Source organism: Coregonus clupeaformis, chromosome 8 (genome assembly GCF_020615455.1).
Source record: "Coregonus clupeaformis isolate EN_2021a chromosome 8, ASM2061545v1, whole genome shotgun sequence".
Taxonomy (NCBI): Eukaryota; Metazoa; Chordata; class Actinopteri; order Salmoniformes; family Salmonidae; genus Coregonus; species Coregonus clupeaformis.
Window position 1 is genome coordinate 35,087,600 of NC_059199.1, and position 16,194 is coordinate 35,103,793.

The 16,194-nt window shown below is 42.8% G+C and overlaps 2 protein-coding genes and 1 non-coding gene across 3 annotated transcripts in view; 2 read left to right on the forward strand and 1 right to left on the reverse strand.

The window, feature by feature from the left end:
* LOC121571978 (translocon-associated protein subunit beta) lies at positions 1 to 4,045 on the forward strand. Its single transcript, XM_041883808.2, has 6 exons — positions 1 to 100; positions 985 to 1,142; positions 1,312 to 1,410; positions 1,728 to 1,836; positions 2,452 to 2,529; positions 3,318 to 4,045. Exons 2-6 carry the CDS (start codon positions 985 to 987, stop codon positions 3,426 to 3,428), a joined length of 555 nt encoding a protein of 184 aa, XP_041739742.2. The 5' UTR covers positions 1 to 100; the 3' UTR covers positions 3,429 to 4,045.
* Positions 2,898 to 3,033, forward strand: LOC121573134. Its single transcript, XR_006001998.1, has one exon. It is a non-coding gene; the product is annotated as a small nucleolar RNA SNORA57 (small nucleolar RNA).
* LOC121571977 (SH2 domain-containing protein 2A) overlaps positions 3,919 to 16,194 on the reverse strand; it is a 25,384-nt gene continuing 13,108 nt past the window's right edge. Inside the window, exons 4-9 of the mRNA XM_041883807.2 lie at positions 6,355 to 6,444; positions 6,093 to 6,267; positions 5,655 to 5,906; positions 5,186 to 5,555; positions 4,805 to 4,935; positions 3,919 to 4,542 (exon numbers count right to left, since the gene is read on the reverse strand). Coding sequence (XP_041739741.1) covers positions 4,393 to 4,542; positions 4,805 to 4,935; positions 5,186 to 5,555; positions 5,655 to 5,906; positions 6,093 to 6,267; positions 6,355 to 6,444 — 1,168 coding nt within the window. The 3' untranslated portion in view covers positions 3,919 to 4,392. The remainder of the gene's footprint in view (positions 4,543 to 4,804; positions 4,936 to 5,185; positions 5,556 to 5,654; positions 5,907 to 6,092; positions 6,268 to 6,354; positions 6,445 to 16,194) is intronic.

Below are 16,194 nucleotides of genomic sequence, written 5' to 3' on the forward strand. Positions count from 1 at the left end.
GTGCACGCCTCTCACTAACGTCACTCCAAACGAGGGCTGAAATATATTGAGCATGCGTGTAGATGTTCCTTGCTGATTTTTGACAGGAAAGGACAGGAAGGTAAGACTGTTTTGTCTATTGTGGTTTGTGAAGTTTTATGTGTTTTACCCTCTTATAATATAACACAGACAGAGGAATTCACGCTTTTTAATACCATGTCAAAGATTCACGTATTATTTGAAAACATACAATTTGCAAGTTGGCTAGTTTCTTGACTGCCAGTAGTCAACCCAGTTAGCCAAGTACACGTAAGCGTAAGCTTGGCATGCTGATTGTTTGTTAGCTAACGTTAGCTATCTAGCTGCTAACTGGCGTCTCGTAATGTTCATTTTGTCAGGCTGTGGCTAACGTTTTTTGACAAAATGGTTGACCATGTCTTTTTTGAAATCCATTTAAGAAAATTGCAGCTAGTTAGCTAACTATAATCTTTCATTTTAACATCAGGTTGTAGATAATCTAGCTAGCAAGAACGTTAGCCAGCTAACTGCTGTAGCTAGCTAGCTATCCAGGACAAATCTCATAGCGCCTAGTTCAAAGTTGACACAATGTACACGTATACTTGAGTGAGTTGGCTGTATTTCGAATCAGAATATTGTGGTAGATTGGCCTATAATATATAACGTCAATAGCTAACGTTAGATAGCTGTATTTAATTATCCAATACTATGTTGAAATCTTTTAGTTTTGGCACGAATGGATCAAATATTGGGCCTTTTATCCTCGCTTAGCTAGCTAGTTGGCACTTCGTTTTTGCTTATCATACAAAGTGAATGAGTTTGTTGACAATATTTAGAAATATAACGTTAGGCACATAGCTAGATATGCTACTTGTGTATCATTTTGTCAGGGATCAATGATGCTTTGAAGCAACTGAAATACGTACGCTACTTTTCACTGTAATGCCACGAGAGTATGTATTGACCACTCTTCCTACTCTATTGCAGATGAGGGCCCTATACGTGTTTGCTCTGCTGGCTCTGCTGGGTCTGGGGACAGGAGAGGAGGGGGCTCGTCTGTTGGCATCGAAGTCCCTGTTGAACCGTTATGCCGTTGAGGGCCGTGATCTCACACTGCAGTACAATATCTACAACGTTGGAACCAGGTATTGAAAAACGACATTGAGTGCGTTAAGACAAGCCATTGAATGTCAGTGTCTGTGTGCTGAAAATGAATCTACAGTTATTTTTGTTTGTGTCCCAATTCTGTACCCTTATCCCAAAGTGTGCAGTTTCACAATCCGCCTTAACTCATTCTGAATACACTCTCCACAGTGCTGCCCTAGAGGTCGAGCTGTCTGACGACTCCTTCCCCCCTGAGGATTTCGGCATCGTCTCCGGGATGCTGAACGTGAAATGGGACAGGATCGCTCCGTATCCTTTTAAAGCCACAATCCTAAAACATGTTTCAGCCCAACGGCTCCTAAGCACCATTATTTTTCAATGAAGCCCACATTGTACTCTGTAGTCTTATTGCAGTTTCTCAAGTTCAGTTGTCAAACACATTCCACGGATGGCAGTCTGCGCGTTTTCACTCCTCCCTTAAACTTGATTGATGAATTAATTAGTAAGGAACTCTCCACACCTGGTTGTCAAGGGCTTAATTGAAAGGAAAAACCTGCAGACACTAGGCCTTCATGGAATGAGTTTAACACCCCTACTCTAATTGTTTATACCTTAACCCTCCCCAGTGCCAGCAATGTCTCTCATACTGTGGTACTGCGCCCCCTGAAGGCCGGATACTTCAACTTCACATCTGCCTCCGTCAGCTACCTGGCTCAGGAGGGAGGACAAGTTGTGGTAAGGGAGAGGAGAATCATCTATGCAGATCAGGGCCTGTATTCATTAAGCGTTTTAGGAGTACTGATCTAGGATCATTTTTTTCCCTTTTACATCATAATGAATAAGATGATGATCCTAGATCAGCACTCCTACACTGATATGCTTTATAAATACAGGCCCTGACCTGGGTTCAAATACTATTTGAAATCTTTCAGATACTTTGAGCATTTGCTTAAGCACTGGCATGTGGTCAGGGTTTGAACTTTTTGTGCTTTTGTATTGGTTGCATTGCAACAGGCATGCGCCATCAAGCAGAGCTGAAATATTTGAAATTATTTCATATAGTATTTGATCTCCGGTCTGATGCAGACTCCGTTCTCTACTGCTCTCTCCACCCTGGAACTTTGTCTCTGCTACATTAACGTGCAGAATGTAGCCTAACACCCACTAGCCTATTAGGCTGGTGTTATTTCCTGGCAATGGTTTTTATGCATTGTGTACTTGCACACTTCCTGTTATGGATTTCTAATAATTGGAAACTCCCTCTAGTTAATTCAACTAAAGACTGATGCAGAGTAGTGATGTTTGTTACCTTTTGAGGAAATTAAACTCCCTTCTGCCTTTTTCCTTCAGGTTGGCTACACCAGTGCCCCCGGACAGGGTGGGATCTTGGCTCAGAGGGAGTTTGACAGGCGTTTCTCCCCCCACTATGTAAGTCATTTGTCCTTTCAAAGCATTGTGTTCTAGTAGACTTCTCTCAAATACCTCTTAAAGGAGTGCTTGGTGATATACCTCATATTTGGACAGAGTTTTTAACTTGATGCCCTTTGGGCTGATTTCCTGTACCCAGATTAAGCTTATTCCTAGTCTTAAACGCATGCTCAATGGCGACCCTTTATTGGAAGTGCTTTTTACTCTAGGAATGTGTCAATCTGAGTCCAGGAAACCAGCCTTTGTTGTTCTTAGATGCAGAACCTTCTTGACAAAAAGCTTCTGATTACTATATTGGACAGAGGCATAGCCTAAAATATCCTTGCAAAAATACATGGCCTTAGTATGTTCCTCATAAAGAACCAGACTCTCCATTTCTTGGCATACATATAGTTGCTCAGTACTTATGTTTGTAATGTATGGAGTTAGAACAAAGCCAGTGCTATGTCTTCGGTACTAGTGTGTTATCGTCTGCTTGTCCTATCCTCAATCGCTGGCACACTTGAAAATAACTGACAAGGACTCTGTTTACCAACCAGTTACTAGCCACCCCAAACAAAGACTACAAACAACCATGGTTAATTTTGTTTTATTCTCCACTCTGTTTGTATAAAATGGAACCCCACTTCAGTAGGGTTTTGCAAGATCATTTTTGTCCTGTTTTTAATGGACAAGTTCAAGAAGTACCTCCCCGTTTTCCTAAATGTTTTCTTGCTGAATTTGACCTAAGCCTTGAATTGGCTGTGACATCACATCTCCCTCCCTCACCCCCTTCTCTCTCCCTCCAGCTGGACTGGGCCGCCTTCGGTGTAATGACCCTCCCCTCCATTGGCATCCCCCTGCTCCTGTGGTTCTCCAGCAAGAGGAAATACGACTCACCCAAGGCCAAGAAGAACTGAACGCTATACTCTCCACTGTGGAACTAGCTAGGGATGGGGTTAGGGTTTAATAACGTGTACCTTTTCACACTATTGTGCTGACACAAACTGTGCTGGCTCAGATATTTTCTTGTCACTTTGTCCTTTACAGCATAGTTTTTGCAACCATGCTGGATGTGTAAACAGACTAGTGCTGTACAGCTCGGCTCAGTAGTGTGAAAAGGGTATTAGAAGATCGGGATGGGAGGGGAGTGACAGTAAACATTTTTTTTTTTTATAACATAATTACCCATATTGGGGGTAAAACAAAACATGAGTGATCTGGGAAGATGTGCTTCCTTGTGATTCGGAGGTATGAGCTTTGTGGACTATAGCGATCGATGATGGGCTAGAGGTTTCATTGCTGGTTATTCTATTCCATACACGCACATGCATTACATACAGTACACACACAAAGTCCCACTACAGCCGCAATGCAAGAATGACATGAACGGCTGCCTTTTTTATTTTGTTTTATTTTATAATTAATTTGTTTTGAAACCCTCCACGGTAATTTCTACAGAAAAAAGTCTTAATTCCCAGGCGGTTTGGAACTTCGTCATGTTTGGGAAATAAACAAGCTGGGTTTTATAAAGTGAGATTTTTGTATTTTTACCATTTTCTCTTTCAATCTTTTTGTGGGGTAGTGCGCAAGTGTACACTTCAAGGGTAGGTCGGGGCACAAAATGAAGCTTAACTTCTGTAGATGCATTTTTGGCACACAGAGACTTGACATTCAGGATGGTCTCAAGCCTCTAGTTAATATACCTTGATCTGTTGATTTAAGTGTACAGTAAGGCTTACTTCTGAATATATTGGGGTTGTCAGTATTTTGTTCACAATGATAATTGAGAGAGGGTCTTGGGTGAAGAATGCTTAAGGTTTATAGTTTGATATAGGGTGGTCATTTTTTGGGGTTTTCAAGAGGAGTTGTATTATAGGGTCTTTAGTAGTTAGGCTTTGCGCTGGTTGGCCTCTCTGGTATCTGTTCGTAGATGCTGTTGCCCTGGTCATCGGTCAAAGGTTGTTTTGAACGAGGTGGCAGAAAGATCCCAGGTCGGGATGAGGAAGAAGACAAGATAGGATCTCCACATCTCTAGAAAAATGTATTGGAGAAAAAAAGATGCGTCTATAAACTGAAACCTTATCAAAGTACTTCTATATAAAATATTTTATCTAACATTTTCAAACTACCTGCCAATCTACCAATATGTTATTTTTAATCAATTATTGACAAAGCCTGATTAACATCAGTTATTTACAATTCCATTAGCCTATTTTTTTTCTTTGTTGACAACCTCTTACCAAAATGGTTTAGATAATATATGCATAACAATATAAGTTTGGTGTTCCAGTACCTGCACATTTCCGTCTGATCGAGGGGGGTGTAAAGGCCGGTTGGGGGCTGTCCTGGCTGGAAGGGGAACGTGACTGGGGGCCTCTCTTGTTCTTCTTAGGTTCACCTCTGAGTAGAGGTGATGCTGGGGATCTGCAAATGAGAGCAGATATATTGTAATACATGTATACAGTCATATATGTTCATTCTTGGCATGGAGAAAAACAAGTGCTCAATGGGGCTGTATAAATAGAACATAAAACTAAGGAGCAGCTAAAACTTATACGGAAAAGTGTGTAATGGGTAATTTCAGGTCGAATCAGGCATGCTGTGCCTTGCTCAGGCCAATAACAATACAACCCCTGAAAGACAAGTGGCTAGTCTTGTCTTTCACCTCGCCCACCTGCGCTCCTCTCGGCATCCCGCCAGCACCCCATGGCATAGAAGTCTAGGTGTTCCTTCGCCTCTTCTTCTTCATGTTGGACCAGATGAGGGGTTTCCTCGTAGGTGTGCAGGGGCTCCAGCTTCCAGTAGCCCGTGTCCCCTGCGGAGCCACTGCTCGTGAGCGGGACGGAGGACGCTGCCGCCCCCTTCTGGCCTGGAGGGTTGTCCACATTGACTTTGGGAGTTATGTCTGCTTGGGAAAGCATGCTTGGTGGCTTGTTGACCCGGGCGTACAGTGCGTCGGTGGCGTCATCACCCCTCCCACATCCTCCTGCACAGCTAACGCCAGGTTTTGTCACATCTTGAGGGGGGGGGATCAGATTTGTCACCTGGAAAAAAATTGGTAATGTAGTCCATAAATCCATTAATAGCATTTACTTTTTGAGTGGGTATAACTTACAAATGTTAAAGTGAGGATAGTTCCTCACCTCCATCAGTTTCACAAGCTGGCTTTCTGGTAGAGAACAGGACTTCTTGAGCACCTTCCTCACCACAGCATACTCTGGTGTCCCGTCGTTGGTAGGGGCTGAGCTGGCCAATATCTCTTGAACTTGGACAGTGTCAGGAGCCGAGGGTGCAGTTGATGACAGTACAGTGGCTTCCTTTTCGGTCACTTTCGTTGTCTCTCCACCTTTATCCTGCAACCCCAGTTTAACTGTACCCTCACAAGTTTCACTGGACTGAGAGAGAGAGAGGAAAAGAGAGGCAGAAAGATTGAGAAACAAACTTGCAGTTGAGTTTACCTAAAAGGATAGTTTGCCACAAAATGTGTTTGTTAGATGTTTATAGGCTAATTAGATGGTGCCAATGATTATTTCCCTTTCGTTCATGAAGGTGGCATGGGGTGTGGAATATGTACTCGGCACCTCGTCACAGGGCGTGTTGAGAATCTCGTTGAAGGGCCCCACGGGATTCTGTGTGTAGTAGCTGACCAGCTCCTGCAGGCTGCAATGGCGACTTTCCTCCCCAGCGATGAGGTAACATGCCCCTCTGCCACCCTCTTCTTCCTCTATGATGAAATGGCGGCATCTATCCTTTCCTCTGGGGGGAAAATGATGTGTCTATCCAAAAATGTCTTTAGGTTTGCGTGTGTATGGTGTGTGTGTGTGTGGTCTGTCATGACTTTACCTGTACGAGAGTACAAAACCAATCTTTGACTCGCTGAGCCTGAGCAGAAAACAGCCCTGCTGCTTGTCCTTCAGAAGCTCCTCTGCCTCCCTATCCAAACAGTCAACACACACACACACACACACAGAGACCGAAAGAAAAGTGAGAACAATTCAGCTTTAACAAACTGTATAAGCTGTACAAACACAGCACGTATGTGTGTACAATTATGTGTCTTTGCTTTGACTCGTGTGTGTCACGCATTATTCAGTCCCCTCTGGTGCTGAATAACTATAAAGTGGTTCCATTGAGGAGTAGTCTTTCTGAACTATTTTCTCTTTTGTTTACATACATAGCCGCAGGATGTAGGGGTGCTCAGGGTGCTGCAGCACCCCCAGAATTAACAAATAAATAAATAATAAAAATAACATTTTTGATCACAAAAGTAGTGCACTGGGCCTTTAATAGTCCTGTATTTGCAGTCCGATGAAGCCTTCTGCAGCATAAGGCTGCCCCCCCCGTGTGAATGTGTTTGAATATATATATATATTTTTTTTTGTTAGGGGGAAGATCAGCTATAATATTGCAGATAGATTGTAACTTCCATCAATGTAATTGTCTGCATCACTTCCAATCCCCCATATGTTTTTTTTTCTTCTCGCATATATACACATATATATATACAGTGGGGAGAACAAGTATTTGATACACTGCCGATTTTGCAGGTTTTCCTACTTACAAAGCATGTAGAGGTCTGTAATTTTTATCATAGGTACACTTCAACTGTGAGAGACGGAATCTAAAACAAAAATCCAGAAAATCACATTGTATGATTTTTAAGTAATTCATTTGCATTTTATTGCATGACATAAGTATTTGATACATCAGAAAAGTGGAAGTTAATATTTGGTACAGAAACCTTTGTTTGCAATTACAGAGATCATATGTTTCCTGTAGGTCTTGACCAGGTTTGCACACACTGCAGCAGGGATTTTGTCCCACTCCTCCATACAGACCTTCTCCAGATCCTTCAGGTTTCGGGGCTGTCGCTGGGCAATACGGACTTTCAGCTCCCTCCAAAGATTTTCTATTGGGTTCAGGTCTGGAGACTGGCTAGGCCACTCCAGGACCTTGAGATGCTTCTTACGGAGCCACTCCTTAGTTGCCCTGGCTGTGTGTTTCGGGTCGTTGTCATGCTGGAAGACCCAGCCACGACCCATTTTCAATGCTCTTACTGAGGGAAGGCTGATCTTACTGATGGGGCCAAGATCTCGCGATACATGGCCTCATCCATCCTCCCCTCAATAAGGTGCAGTCGTCCTGTCCCCTTTGCAGAAAAGCATCCCCAAAGAATGATGTTTCCACCTCCATGCTTCACGGTTGGGATGGTGTTCTTGGGGTTGTACTCATCCTTCTTCTTCCTCCAAACACGGCGAGTGGAGTTTAGACCAAAAAGCTATATTTTTGTCTCATCAGACCACATGACCTTCTCCCATTCCTCCTGTGGATCATCCTGATGGTCATTGGCAAACTTCAGACGGGCCTGGACATGCGCTGGCTTGAGCAGGGGGACCTTGCGTGCGCTGCAGGATTTTAATCCATGACGGCGTAGTGTGTTACTAATGGTTTTCTTTGAGACTGTGGTCCCAGCTCTCTTCAGGTCATTGACCAGGTCCTGCTGAGTAGTTCTGGGCTGATCCCTCACCTTCCTCATTGATGCCCCACGAGGTGAGATCTTGCATGGAGCCCCTGACTGAGGGTGATTGACCGTCATCTTGAACTTCTTCCATTTTCTAATAATTGCGCCAACAGTTGTTGCCTTCTCACCAAGCTGCTTGCCTATTGTCCTGTAGCCCATCCCAGCCTTGTGCAGGTCTACAATTTTATCCCTGATGTCCTTACACAGCTCTCTGGTCTTGGCCATTGTGGAGAGGTTGGAGTCTGTTTGATTGAGTGTGTGGACAGGTGTCTTTTATACAGGTAACGAGTTCAAACAGGTGCAGTTAATACAGGTAATGAGTGGAGAACAGGAGGGCTTCTTAAAGAAAAACTAACAGGTCTGTGAGAGATGGAATTCTTACTGGTTGGTAGGTGATCAAATACTTATGTCATGCAATAAAATGCAAATTAATTACTTAAAAATCATACAATGTGATTTTCTGGATTTTTGTTTCAGATTCCATCTCTCACAGTTGAAGTGTACCTATGATAAAAATTACAGACCTCTACATGCTTTGTAAGTAGGAAAACCTGCAAAATCGGCAGTGTATCAAATACTTGTTCTCCCCACTTTATATATATATACACATACACACATATATATATCCTTTAAAAATATATACATTTCCCTTTATTACTTTCCAACCCCACCATCCCCTCCCTAATTGAAGTAAACTAGTGAACAACAACGCTTAGGCCTCTACTTCATGCTTATACATACTATATACATTTTATGGACACAGTCACTAATTATATTGTGTTTGTTTTTACTCCTGAACTTCCTCTGATTATTTTCATGATGTCCATCTGGTATGCTTCTATATGCCATATCTTTCTAACTGTGCTCTTTCACAAAAGCTCACAATATATAACCTATATACTTATTATGGACACAGCATGTCTTACACTAGTTATCTTGTTGTTATTAGTTGTTGTTATTAGTCCCATCCTTCAGCTCCATTCAACACCTCCCATCTATCTATTAACACCATCCATATTGGATTTCTATTTGCCATATATTTTTCAACTGTACTCTGATGTTTTACAAAAGTTCTGAACCTTTCTATTCTCATTGTTTCTACAGTTTGTGAATTGAAAATAAACATCTTTGCTAAAAGTATTATTATATTATTGATCAATTGACTATGACTTTTCAGATCACCCAGTAGTGCTATCTGCAGGGTCAGCTCCATGCAAATATTGTAATCCTTCAGCCATTCCTGGACCTGTGTCCAGAAACAAGCTACAAATGGACAGTACCAAAACAAATGATCTAATGATTCTGTCTCTTCACAGCCAAATCTGCAGAGCTGGGAAGATTGTATCCCCCATAAAAATAACATTATATTGGTAGCAAGAATTTTATATAATAATTTAAATTGAAAAATTCTAAGTTTTGAATCCGGCGTCGTTTTGCGTATCAGTTCATAAACACTATGCCATGGAATCAGTACATCAAAAATCTCTTCCCAACTATTTTGCAATCTATATGGGATGGCTGTCAATCTTTTGGTCCTTAAATTAAACTGGTAAACGTTTTTATTTATCACAATTTTCTTTAACCAATTCAGTTCTTTAATGCAAGGCCGACAGACAAGTTCCTTACTTTTTCCTCCTTCCACTTTCCTCTTCCATTTTTGCGGTAATGCTGCAATTATTTGGTTGTAATTTTGGGTAGAGCAGACATTTCCATTTGTTTTTGTTAGCTGCATGTGCGACATAACTCCACCAGTCCCACCGATGATATCATTTACGAAGATTATACCTTTTTTTCTCAAAAAATAACGTTTTTTTTTATCAATTAGTATATTTGAGTTTAACCACAATATTTGTTGCATTATCTGTTCTGTCATTTCTGGAGGATTAAATTGAAATTGCAACCAACTTTCTATGGCTAGTTTTAGAAATAGTGATATTTGGGAGATTATTTCCTTTTCAAATACCTGAAAGTGAGGGGTTGTAATCTGAATAAAGGGAAAAAGTCCCTTCTTGAACATTGGGTGAGACAATCTTACTAGTTTGCTAGAGAACCAGTTTGAATTTAAGTATCATTTTTGTATGACTGAAGCTTTAAGTGATCGGTCTAATGCTTTAATATTTAATAATTTATGTCCTCCTAATTCATATTCATTATATAAATAGGCCAGTTTAATTTTGTCTGGCTTGCCGTTCCAAATAAAATTGAATATTTTTTTCTCATATAATTTAAATGAACTGTTCGCTAGGCGTAAGCAAGACCATAAGCAAATAGGTAAACTGGGATAATTCTAAAGAGTTAATCAGTGTGATTTTTCCACAAATTTACAGGTATTTACCTTTCCATGGTAGCAAGATCTTATCTATTTTTGCTAACTTTCTATTTTTTTTTTTTGGAGTGAGATCATTTATTTCATTTGGGATATATATTCCGAGTATATCCACATCACCATCAGACCATTTTATTGGTAAACTACATGGTAATGTAAAAATTGTTTTTTTAGTGATCCAATACGTAATATAGTACATTTATCATAATTTGGTTGTAATCCAGAGAGGTTAGAAAATGTATCTAGATCCTTGTTACGTTCCCCAGTTTCTGTGTTGTAGGTTGTGTATTTTCATGTATGTATTTCAGGAAATGGGTTCCTGAAATTCCCCAACAAGCAGCTGATTGGTCAATGAACATTGATGATTGGAGAGCTGACCCTGCGCCCTCGTCAGGACGCAGCTGTCTCCAATTACCAACTCCTTCTGAAGCTATATAAGCCCCAGTTCTGTTGCTCAGAAGAGAAAAGGGGAACCAGAATTGCTGAGAGTTGGTTGTATGCTAAGAGTTTGGTATGTACTGTGTTGTTGTTGCTCTGAGAACCAATTGTAATGTTTTGTGTTAGTTTGTGGCTCAGAGTTTCTTTAATGTCCTGAGTTAGTTTTTTTCTCAGGTTTTGTTGTTGAACCAGTTTGTGCTATTTTTGTTTCATTTGTTCCCAAGGGGGGAAGGGGAAGGCACCTAGGGAGTGCTTAGGCAAGAGGCCCGCTGGCATAAATTACCCGTAGAAGTTGACTGTCTATGCACACTAGGAAAGACCTGGGTGGACCATCCCTTGTATTTTGGTTAGTGCACCAGGTGGTGCTAGTTAAGTAAGTAGTGGGTAGGCAGGTAAGGTAGGAGAGGGGGCTTTGATATTTACTTTCTTTGCTTTGGTTCCGTCCAGCCCCTTTTCCCCAAACTTACAGTGCGAAGGAATAAATTCCCTGTTAACGGTATTCTCTGCCTTTTGTCATCCTTACTCACACCTACAGTCCCATACCTCTTTCACACCACGGAGAGTTGAGTTGTAGCAGGGTGTTGCGTTCCCTCTTCCGAGAGGCGTGCGTAACATAATGGGGGCTCGTCCGGGATTTCTTTAAACCCACCGGACCCTGCTGCACTGAGCTCTCTGAGTTGGGATTGAGGTGTAATGGTAGGTTGTGAGTTTGGTGACTTGTTTAGTTTGTGTGTATTCAGGAGGCTGCTGTATACAAGATGGCTGCCTCAGCCATCTCCAAGTTCATTGAAGTGCCCTCTGTTGATAGTTTGGAGAGGTTTCGGAAAACAGATATTTTCGCTATTGCTCACCATTATGAAATTGTTGTCCCTGAGAAAGCCCTAAAGGCTGAGCTTTTGGTGCTAGTCAGGGAGTGTTTAATGAGAGAGCGAATTCTCTCATTTCAAGATAAGGAGCAGGAGGCTTCAGGAGAGGAGACGGGTAGACCTTCCGATGCCAAGTCGGAGGACAGGACGGAGGAAGGGGTTGCTCGTACCCCCTTTACATTGCCCCGATTCGATCCTTTATCTTCTGCTTCAGGTCGTTCAAGCGGGACCGCTAGGCTAAAGGTGAGGCTGGCCCGGTTAGAAATGGAGCAAAAAGATAAAGAGAGACAGATGCAGTTTGAACTTGAAATAAGGAAAATGGAAATTGAAAAGGAAAAGGAGGTGAGAATCCGACAACTGGAGCTAGACGCTGGCTTCAGTGCGACTCCACAAACTGCTTATCATCAAGCCCACTTTGATGTAAGTAAAAATATAGCGTTAGTCCCTCCATTCCGAGAGTCGGAAGTTGATTCCTATTTCTTTGCTTTTGAGCGTGTGGCCGCTGCGCTACATTGGCCACCCGAGGTTTGGCCGCTCCTGTTACAATGTAAATTGTCTGGGAAAGCCCAGGAAGTAGTAGCTGCTCTCTCCCTGGAAGACAGTTTACAGTATGATACAGTTAAAACTACCGTGTTGCGGGCTTATGAGTTGGTGCCTGAAGCTTATAGACAGCGCTTCAGGAACCACAAAAAAACATCTCACCGTACTTTTGTTGTGTTTGCAAGGGACAAAGTGTCTGTTTAATCGCTGGTGTTCAGCCAGCAAAGCTAACACCTTTGCTGATATTCGGGAGTTGATGCTGTTAGAGGATTGTAAAAGCAACCTCCCTGATAGAATTGTAGTTCATTTAAATGAACAGAAAGTGGTGACATTGGCCCAGGCAGCAGTGTTAGCAGATGAGAACGCTTTGACACACAAGACTGTCTTTGGTGTGCCTCGTTTTGAAGACCGAACGATTACATCATCAGTGCCTCGTTCAGGTCGCTTTTCCTCTGACAACCCTAAGCCTTTTCATGAAAACCGTGAATGTTTTTACTGTCACCAAAAGGGTCATGTGATTGCGGACTGCCCGGTTTTGAAAAATAAACCGAAACAGTCCCGGTCACCGTCCCCAAAAATGAAAAGTATGGGTTTAGTCAAGTCTTTGGCTCGTCCGTTGGACCGAGTTATTGATTCAGCATTTGAGAATCCGGATCCTGTCTATGCTCCGTTTATATTTGCTGGTTGTGTTTCCTTAACTGGAGAACAAGTTGATCAAAAGCCCATTCAAATCTTGCGAGACACCGGGGCGGCGCAGTCAGTAATGGTTACTGATGCTTTACCCTGGTCTCATGAAACATATTGTGGCTCGCATGTCATATTACAGGGGGTCGAGACAAAAACAGTACATGTACCATTACACTGGGTCCACATAGTGTCAGACTTGGTATCAGGATGTTTCCGAGTTGGTGTAGTGTCTACACTGCCAATAAAAGGAGTTACATTGTTACTAGGGAATGATATTGCTGGTGGTAACGTCACTCCTGTGTTAGAGGTAGTAGACAACCCAGAAATCAGAACTGCAGATGATAAGCTGGTTCAAGCATTTCCACATGTTTTTCCAGCAGTGTGTTAACGAGGGCACAATCTCGCAAGCTAGGAGATGTGGTGGATTTGGCTAGTTCCATTTCTGAGAAGGTTGAGGTAGAAGACAATGCACCGAGTATTCCTTCTGCAATGCCGACAGTTTTTACTCCCGTAAAAACTAAGGCAGGGGAAAGTGAAATCGCGCCCCAATTACATGACATTCTTTTGTCTGTCACCCCTGAGAAGGTGATTGAATGTCAAAAGAGACACCAGTCTTCGCAAGTGTTTTACTTCGGTAATGTCCATTGAGGAAGCTAAAACTAAGGAGACTGCCTACTTTATGGAAGCAGGAGTATTGATGCGTAAATGGGCAGCTCATGACACCGTTAGTGACTGGAGTGAAGTGTGTCAAGTGGTTGTTCCGACAGCAGGTGCTGTCACTCGCCCATGACCAGGCTTGGTCCGGACACTTGGGGATCACGAAGACTTATAACCGAGTCCTTCAAAAAAAAAATTGGCCAGGTTTGAAGTCTGACGTTATCCAATATTGTAAAACTTGTCACGTATGTCAACTCACTGGGAAAGCGAATCAAACAGTTCCTTGTGCGCCGCTCTGCCCGATTCCTGTGGTGGGGGAACCGTTTGAAAAAGTGATAATTGATTGTGTAGGTCCGTTGCTGAAAACCAGGTCAGGTAACCAGTTCTTACTAACAATAATGTGCAGTGCTACTCGATACCCAGAGGCTATTCCTCTCCGTACAATAACGGCTAAGACTGTCGTGAAAGCACTGGTAAAGTTCTTCTCTACGTTTGGACTCCCTAAAGTAATCCAAACTGATCAGGGATCCAATTTTATGTCAAAGCTGTTCTCAAATGTGTTGAAGATGCTGTGTATTTCCCATCAGGTCTCCAGTCCGTATCATCCGGAGAGTCAAGGGGCTCTCGAATGCTGGCATCAGACGCTGAAGGCAATGCTACGCAAGTATTGCATGGATACCAGTACCGATTGGGATGAGGTTGTGCCCTTTGTCCTATTTGCTAGTAGGGAAGCAATACAAGAGTCCTTAGGGTTCAGCCCTGCTGACCTTGTGTTTGGACACACCCCACGGGGTCCGCTGAAAGTGTTGAAGGAGCATATCTTATCTCCTACACCCAGTAGTGCCCCTAAAAATGTTTTGGATTATGTCAGTAAGATGCGGGAGAGACTGCACACTGCATGTGCGTTAGCCCAAAAGTCTCTCTCCTCTACTCAAAAATGCATGAAGTTGCATTATGACAAAAAGGCTGTTGGCCGTTCTTTTGCACCAGGGGATCAAGTTTTAGTTTTGTTGCCAATCCCTGGCTCATCTCTGTCAGCACGTTTTTCTGGACCATATCTAGAGGAAAAGAAACTGAGTGACACCAATTATGTAATAAAGACCCCAGATCGGAGGCGTTCTTCTCGAGTGTGTCATGTTAACATGCTGAAAGCATATTATGTGCGTGATTCTCCCAACAGTTCCTCAGGTAAGCCGGTCCAGGCCGCCGTCTCCAGTGTGGCTGCGGTTGTGCTGAAGCCTGGTTTTGACCTAGAGGAGGATAAGGCTTCTGACATCTCGGCTTTCGTTACGCCAGATAACTTCGTACAATACACTGTGATGCCCTTTGGAATGTGTAATGCACCTGCTACCTTTCAGCGGCTAGTTATCATTGTGTTCGCCGATGTGCCAAACTGTACTGCTTACCTTGATGATGTGGTGATTCATTCGTCTACTTGGTCTGATAATCTCGCCACCTTGAAAAGTGTGTTTCAGCGGTTGGAGAATGCTTCTTTAACCCTCAATTTGGCCAAGTGTGAGTTACTTAGGGAAACAAGTGGGACGAGGTCAAGTGCGCCCAGTAACTGGCAAATTGGAAACAATTGTTGCTTTTCCTGATCCCACGAATCGCCGCCAGTTGCGCAGATTCCTGGGGATGGTAGGGTACTATCGTACATTCTGTAAGAATTTCTCGACGGTAGTAGCTCCCCTTACATCTCTGCTTAGTCCTAAGGTACCATTTATGTGGTCCCAGGACTGTAACTATGCTTTTGAGTCCGCTAAAGCGCTACTTTGTAGTGCCCCAGTGCTTGCCGCCCCCAATTTTGACAAACCTTTTAAGTTTGAGGTAGACGCTAGTATAGTGGGGGTGGGTGTGGTTCTCTTGCAGGGAGATGAAGATGGAGTGGATCGACCCGTCAGTTTCTTCTCCCGTAAGTTCAACTCGTGTCAGTCAAGGTACTCCACAATTGAACAGGAGACGCTGGCTTTATTGCTAGCCTTACAGTTCTTTGAGGTATATGTGGGCTCCAGTGCCTTGCCTGTTATGGTCTTCACGGACCATAATCCGTTGGTGTTCTTAAAGCAAATGTACAATCAGAACCGCCGCCTTATGCGCTGGGCTCTGATTGTACAAGGATATAATGTACAGATAGCCTATGTGAAGGACTCGGCAAATGTGGTTGCCGACGCCCTATCACGGGTTTAATAACTGGGGATGCGTTGGTTTTTGTTATTGCAAACTGTATGTTTGCATTTTTTGTGGTGGGCGTGTTACGTTCCCCAGTTTCCCCTGTGTTGTAGGTTGTGTATTTTCATGTATGTATTTCAGGAAATGGGTTCCTGAAATTCCCCAACAAGCAGCTGATTGGTCAATGAACATTGATGATTGGAGAGCTGACCCTGCGCCCTCGTCAGGACGCAGCTGTCTCCAATTACCAACTCCTTCTGAAGCTATATAAGCCCCAGTTCTGTTGCTCAGAAGAGAAAAGGGGAACCAGAATTGCTGAGTTACAGCATGTTGGTTGTATGCTAAGAGTTTGGTATGTACTGTGTTGTTGTTGCTCTGAGAACCAATTGTAATGTTTTGTGTTAGTTTGTGGCTCAGAGTTTCTTTAATGTCCTGAGTTAGTTTTTTTCTCAGGTTTTGTTGTTGAACCAGTTTGTGCT

Excerpts from the sequence above, each read along its gene's own strand:
- LOC121571978 (XM_041883808.2), top strand. The coding sequence starts at position 985 with ATGAGGGCCCTATACGTGTTTGCTCTGCTGGCTCTGCTGGGTCTGGGG. Across the intron at positions 1,411-1,727 it reads AAATGGGACAGGATCGCTCC|TGCCAGCAATGTCTCTCATA; the intron begins GTATCCTTTTAA and ends AACCCTCCCCAG. Across the intron at positions 1,837-2,451 it reads AGGAGGGAGGACAAGTTGTG|GTTGGCTACACCAGTGCCCC; the intron begins GTAAGGGAGAGG and ends TTTTTCCTTCAG.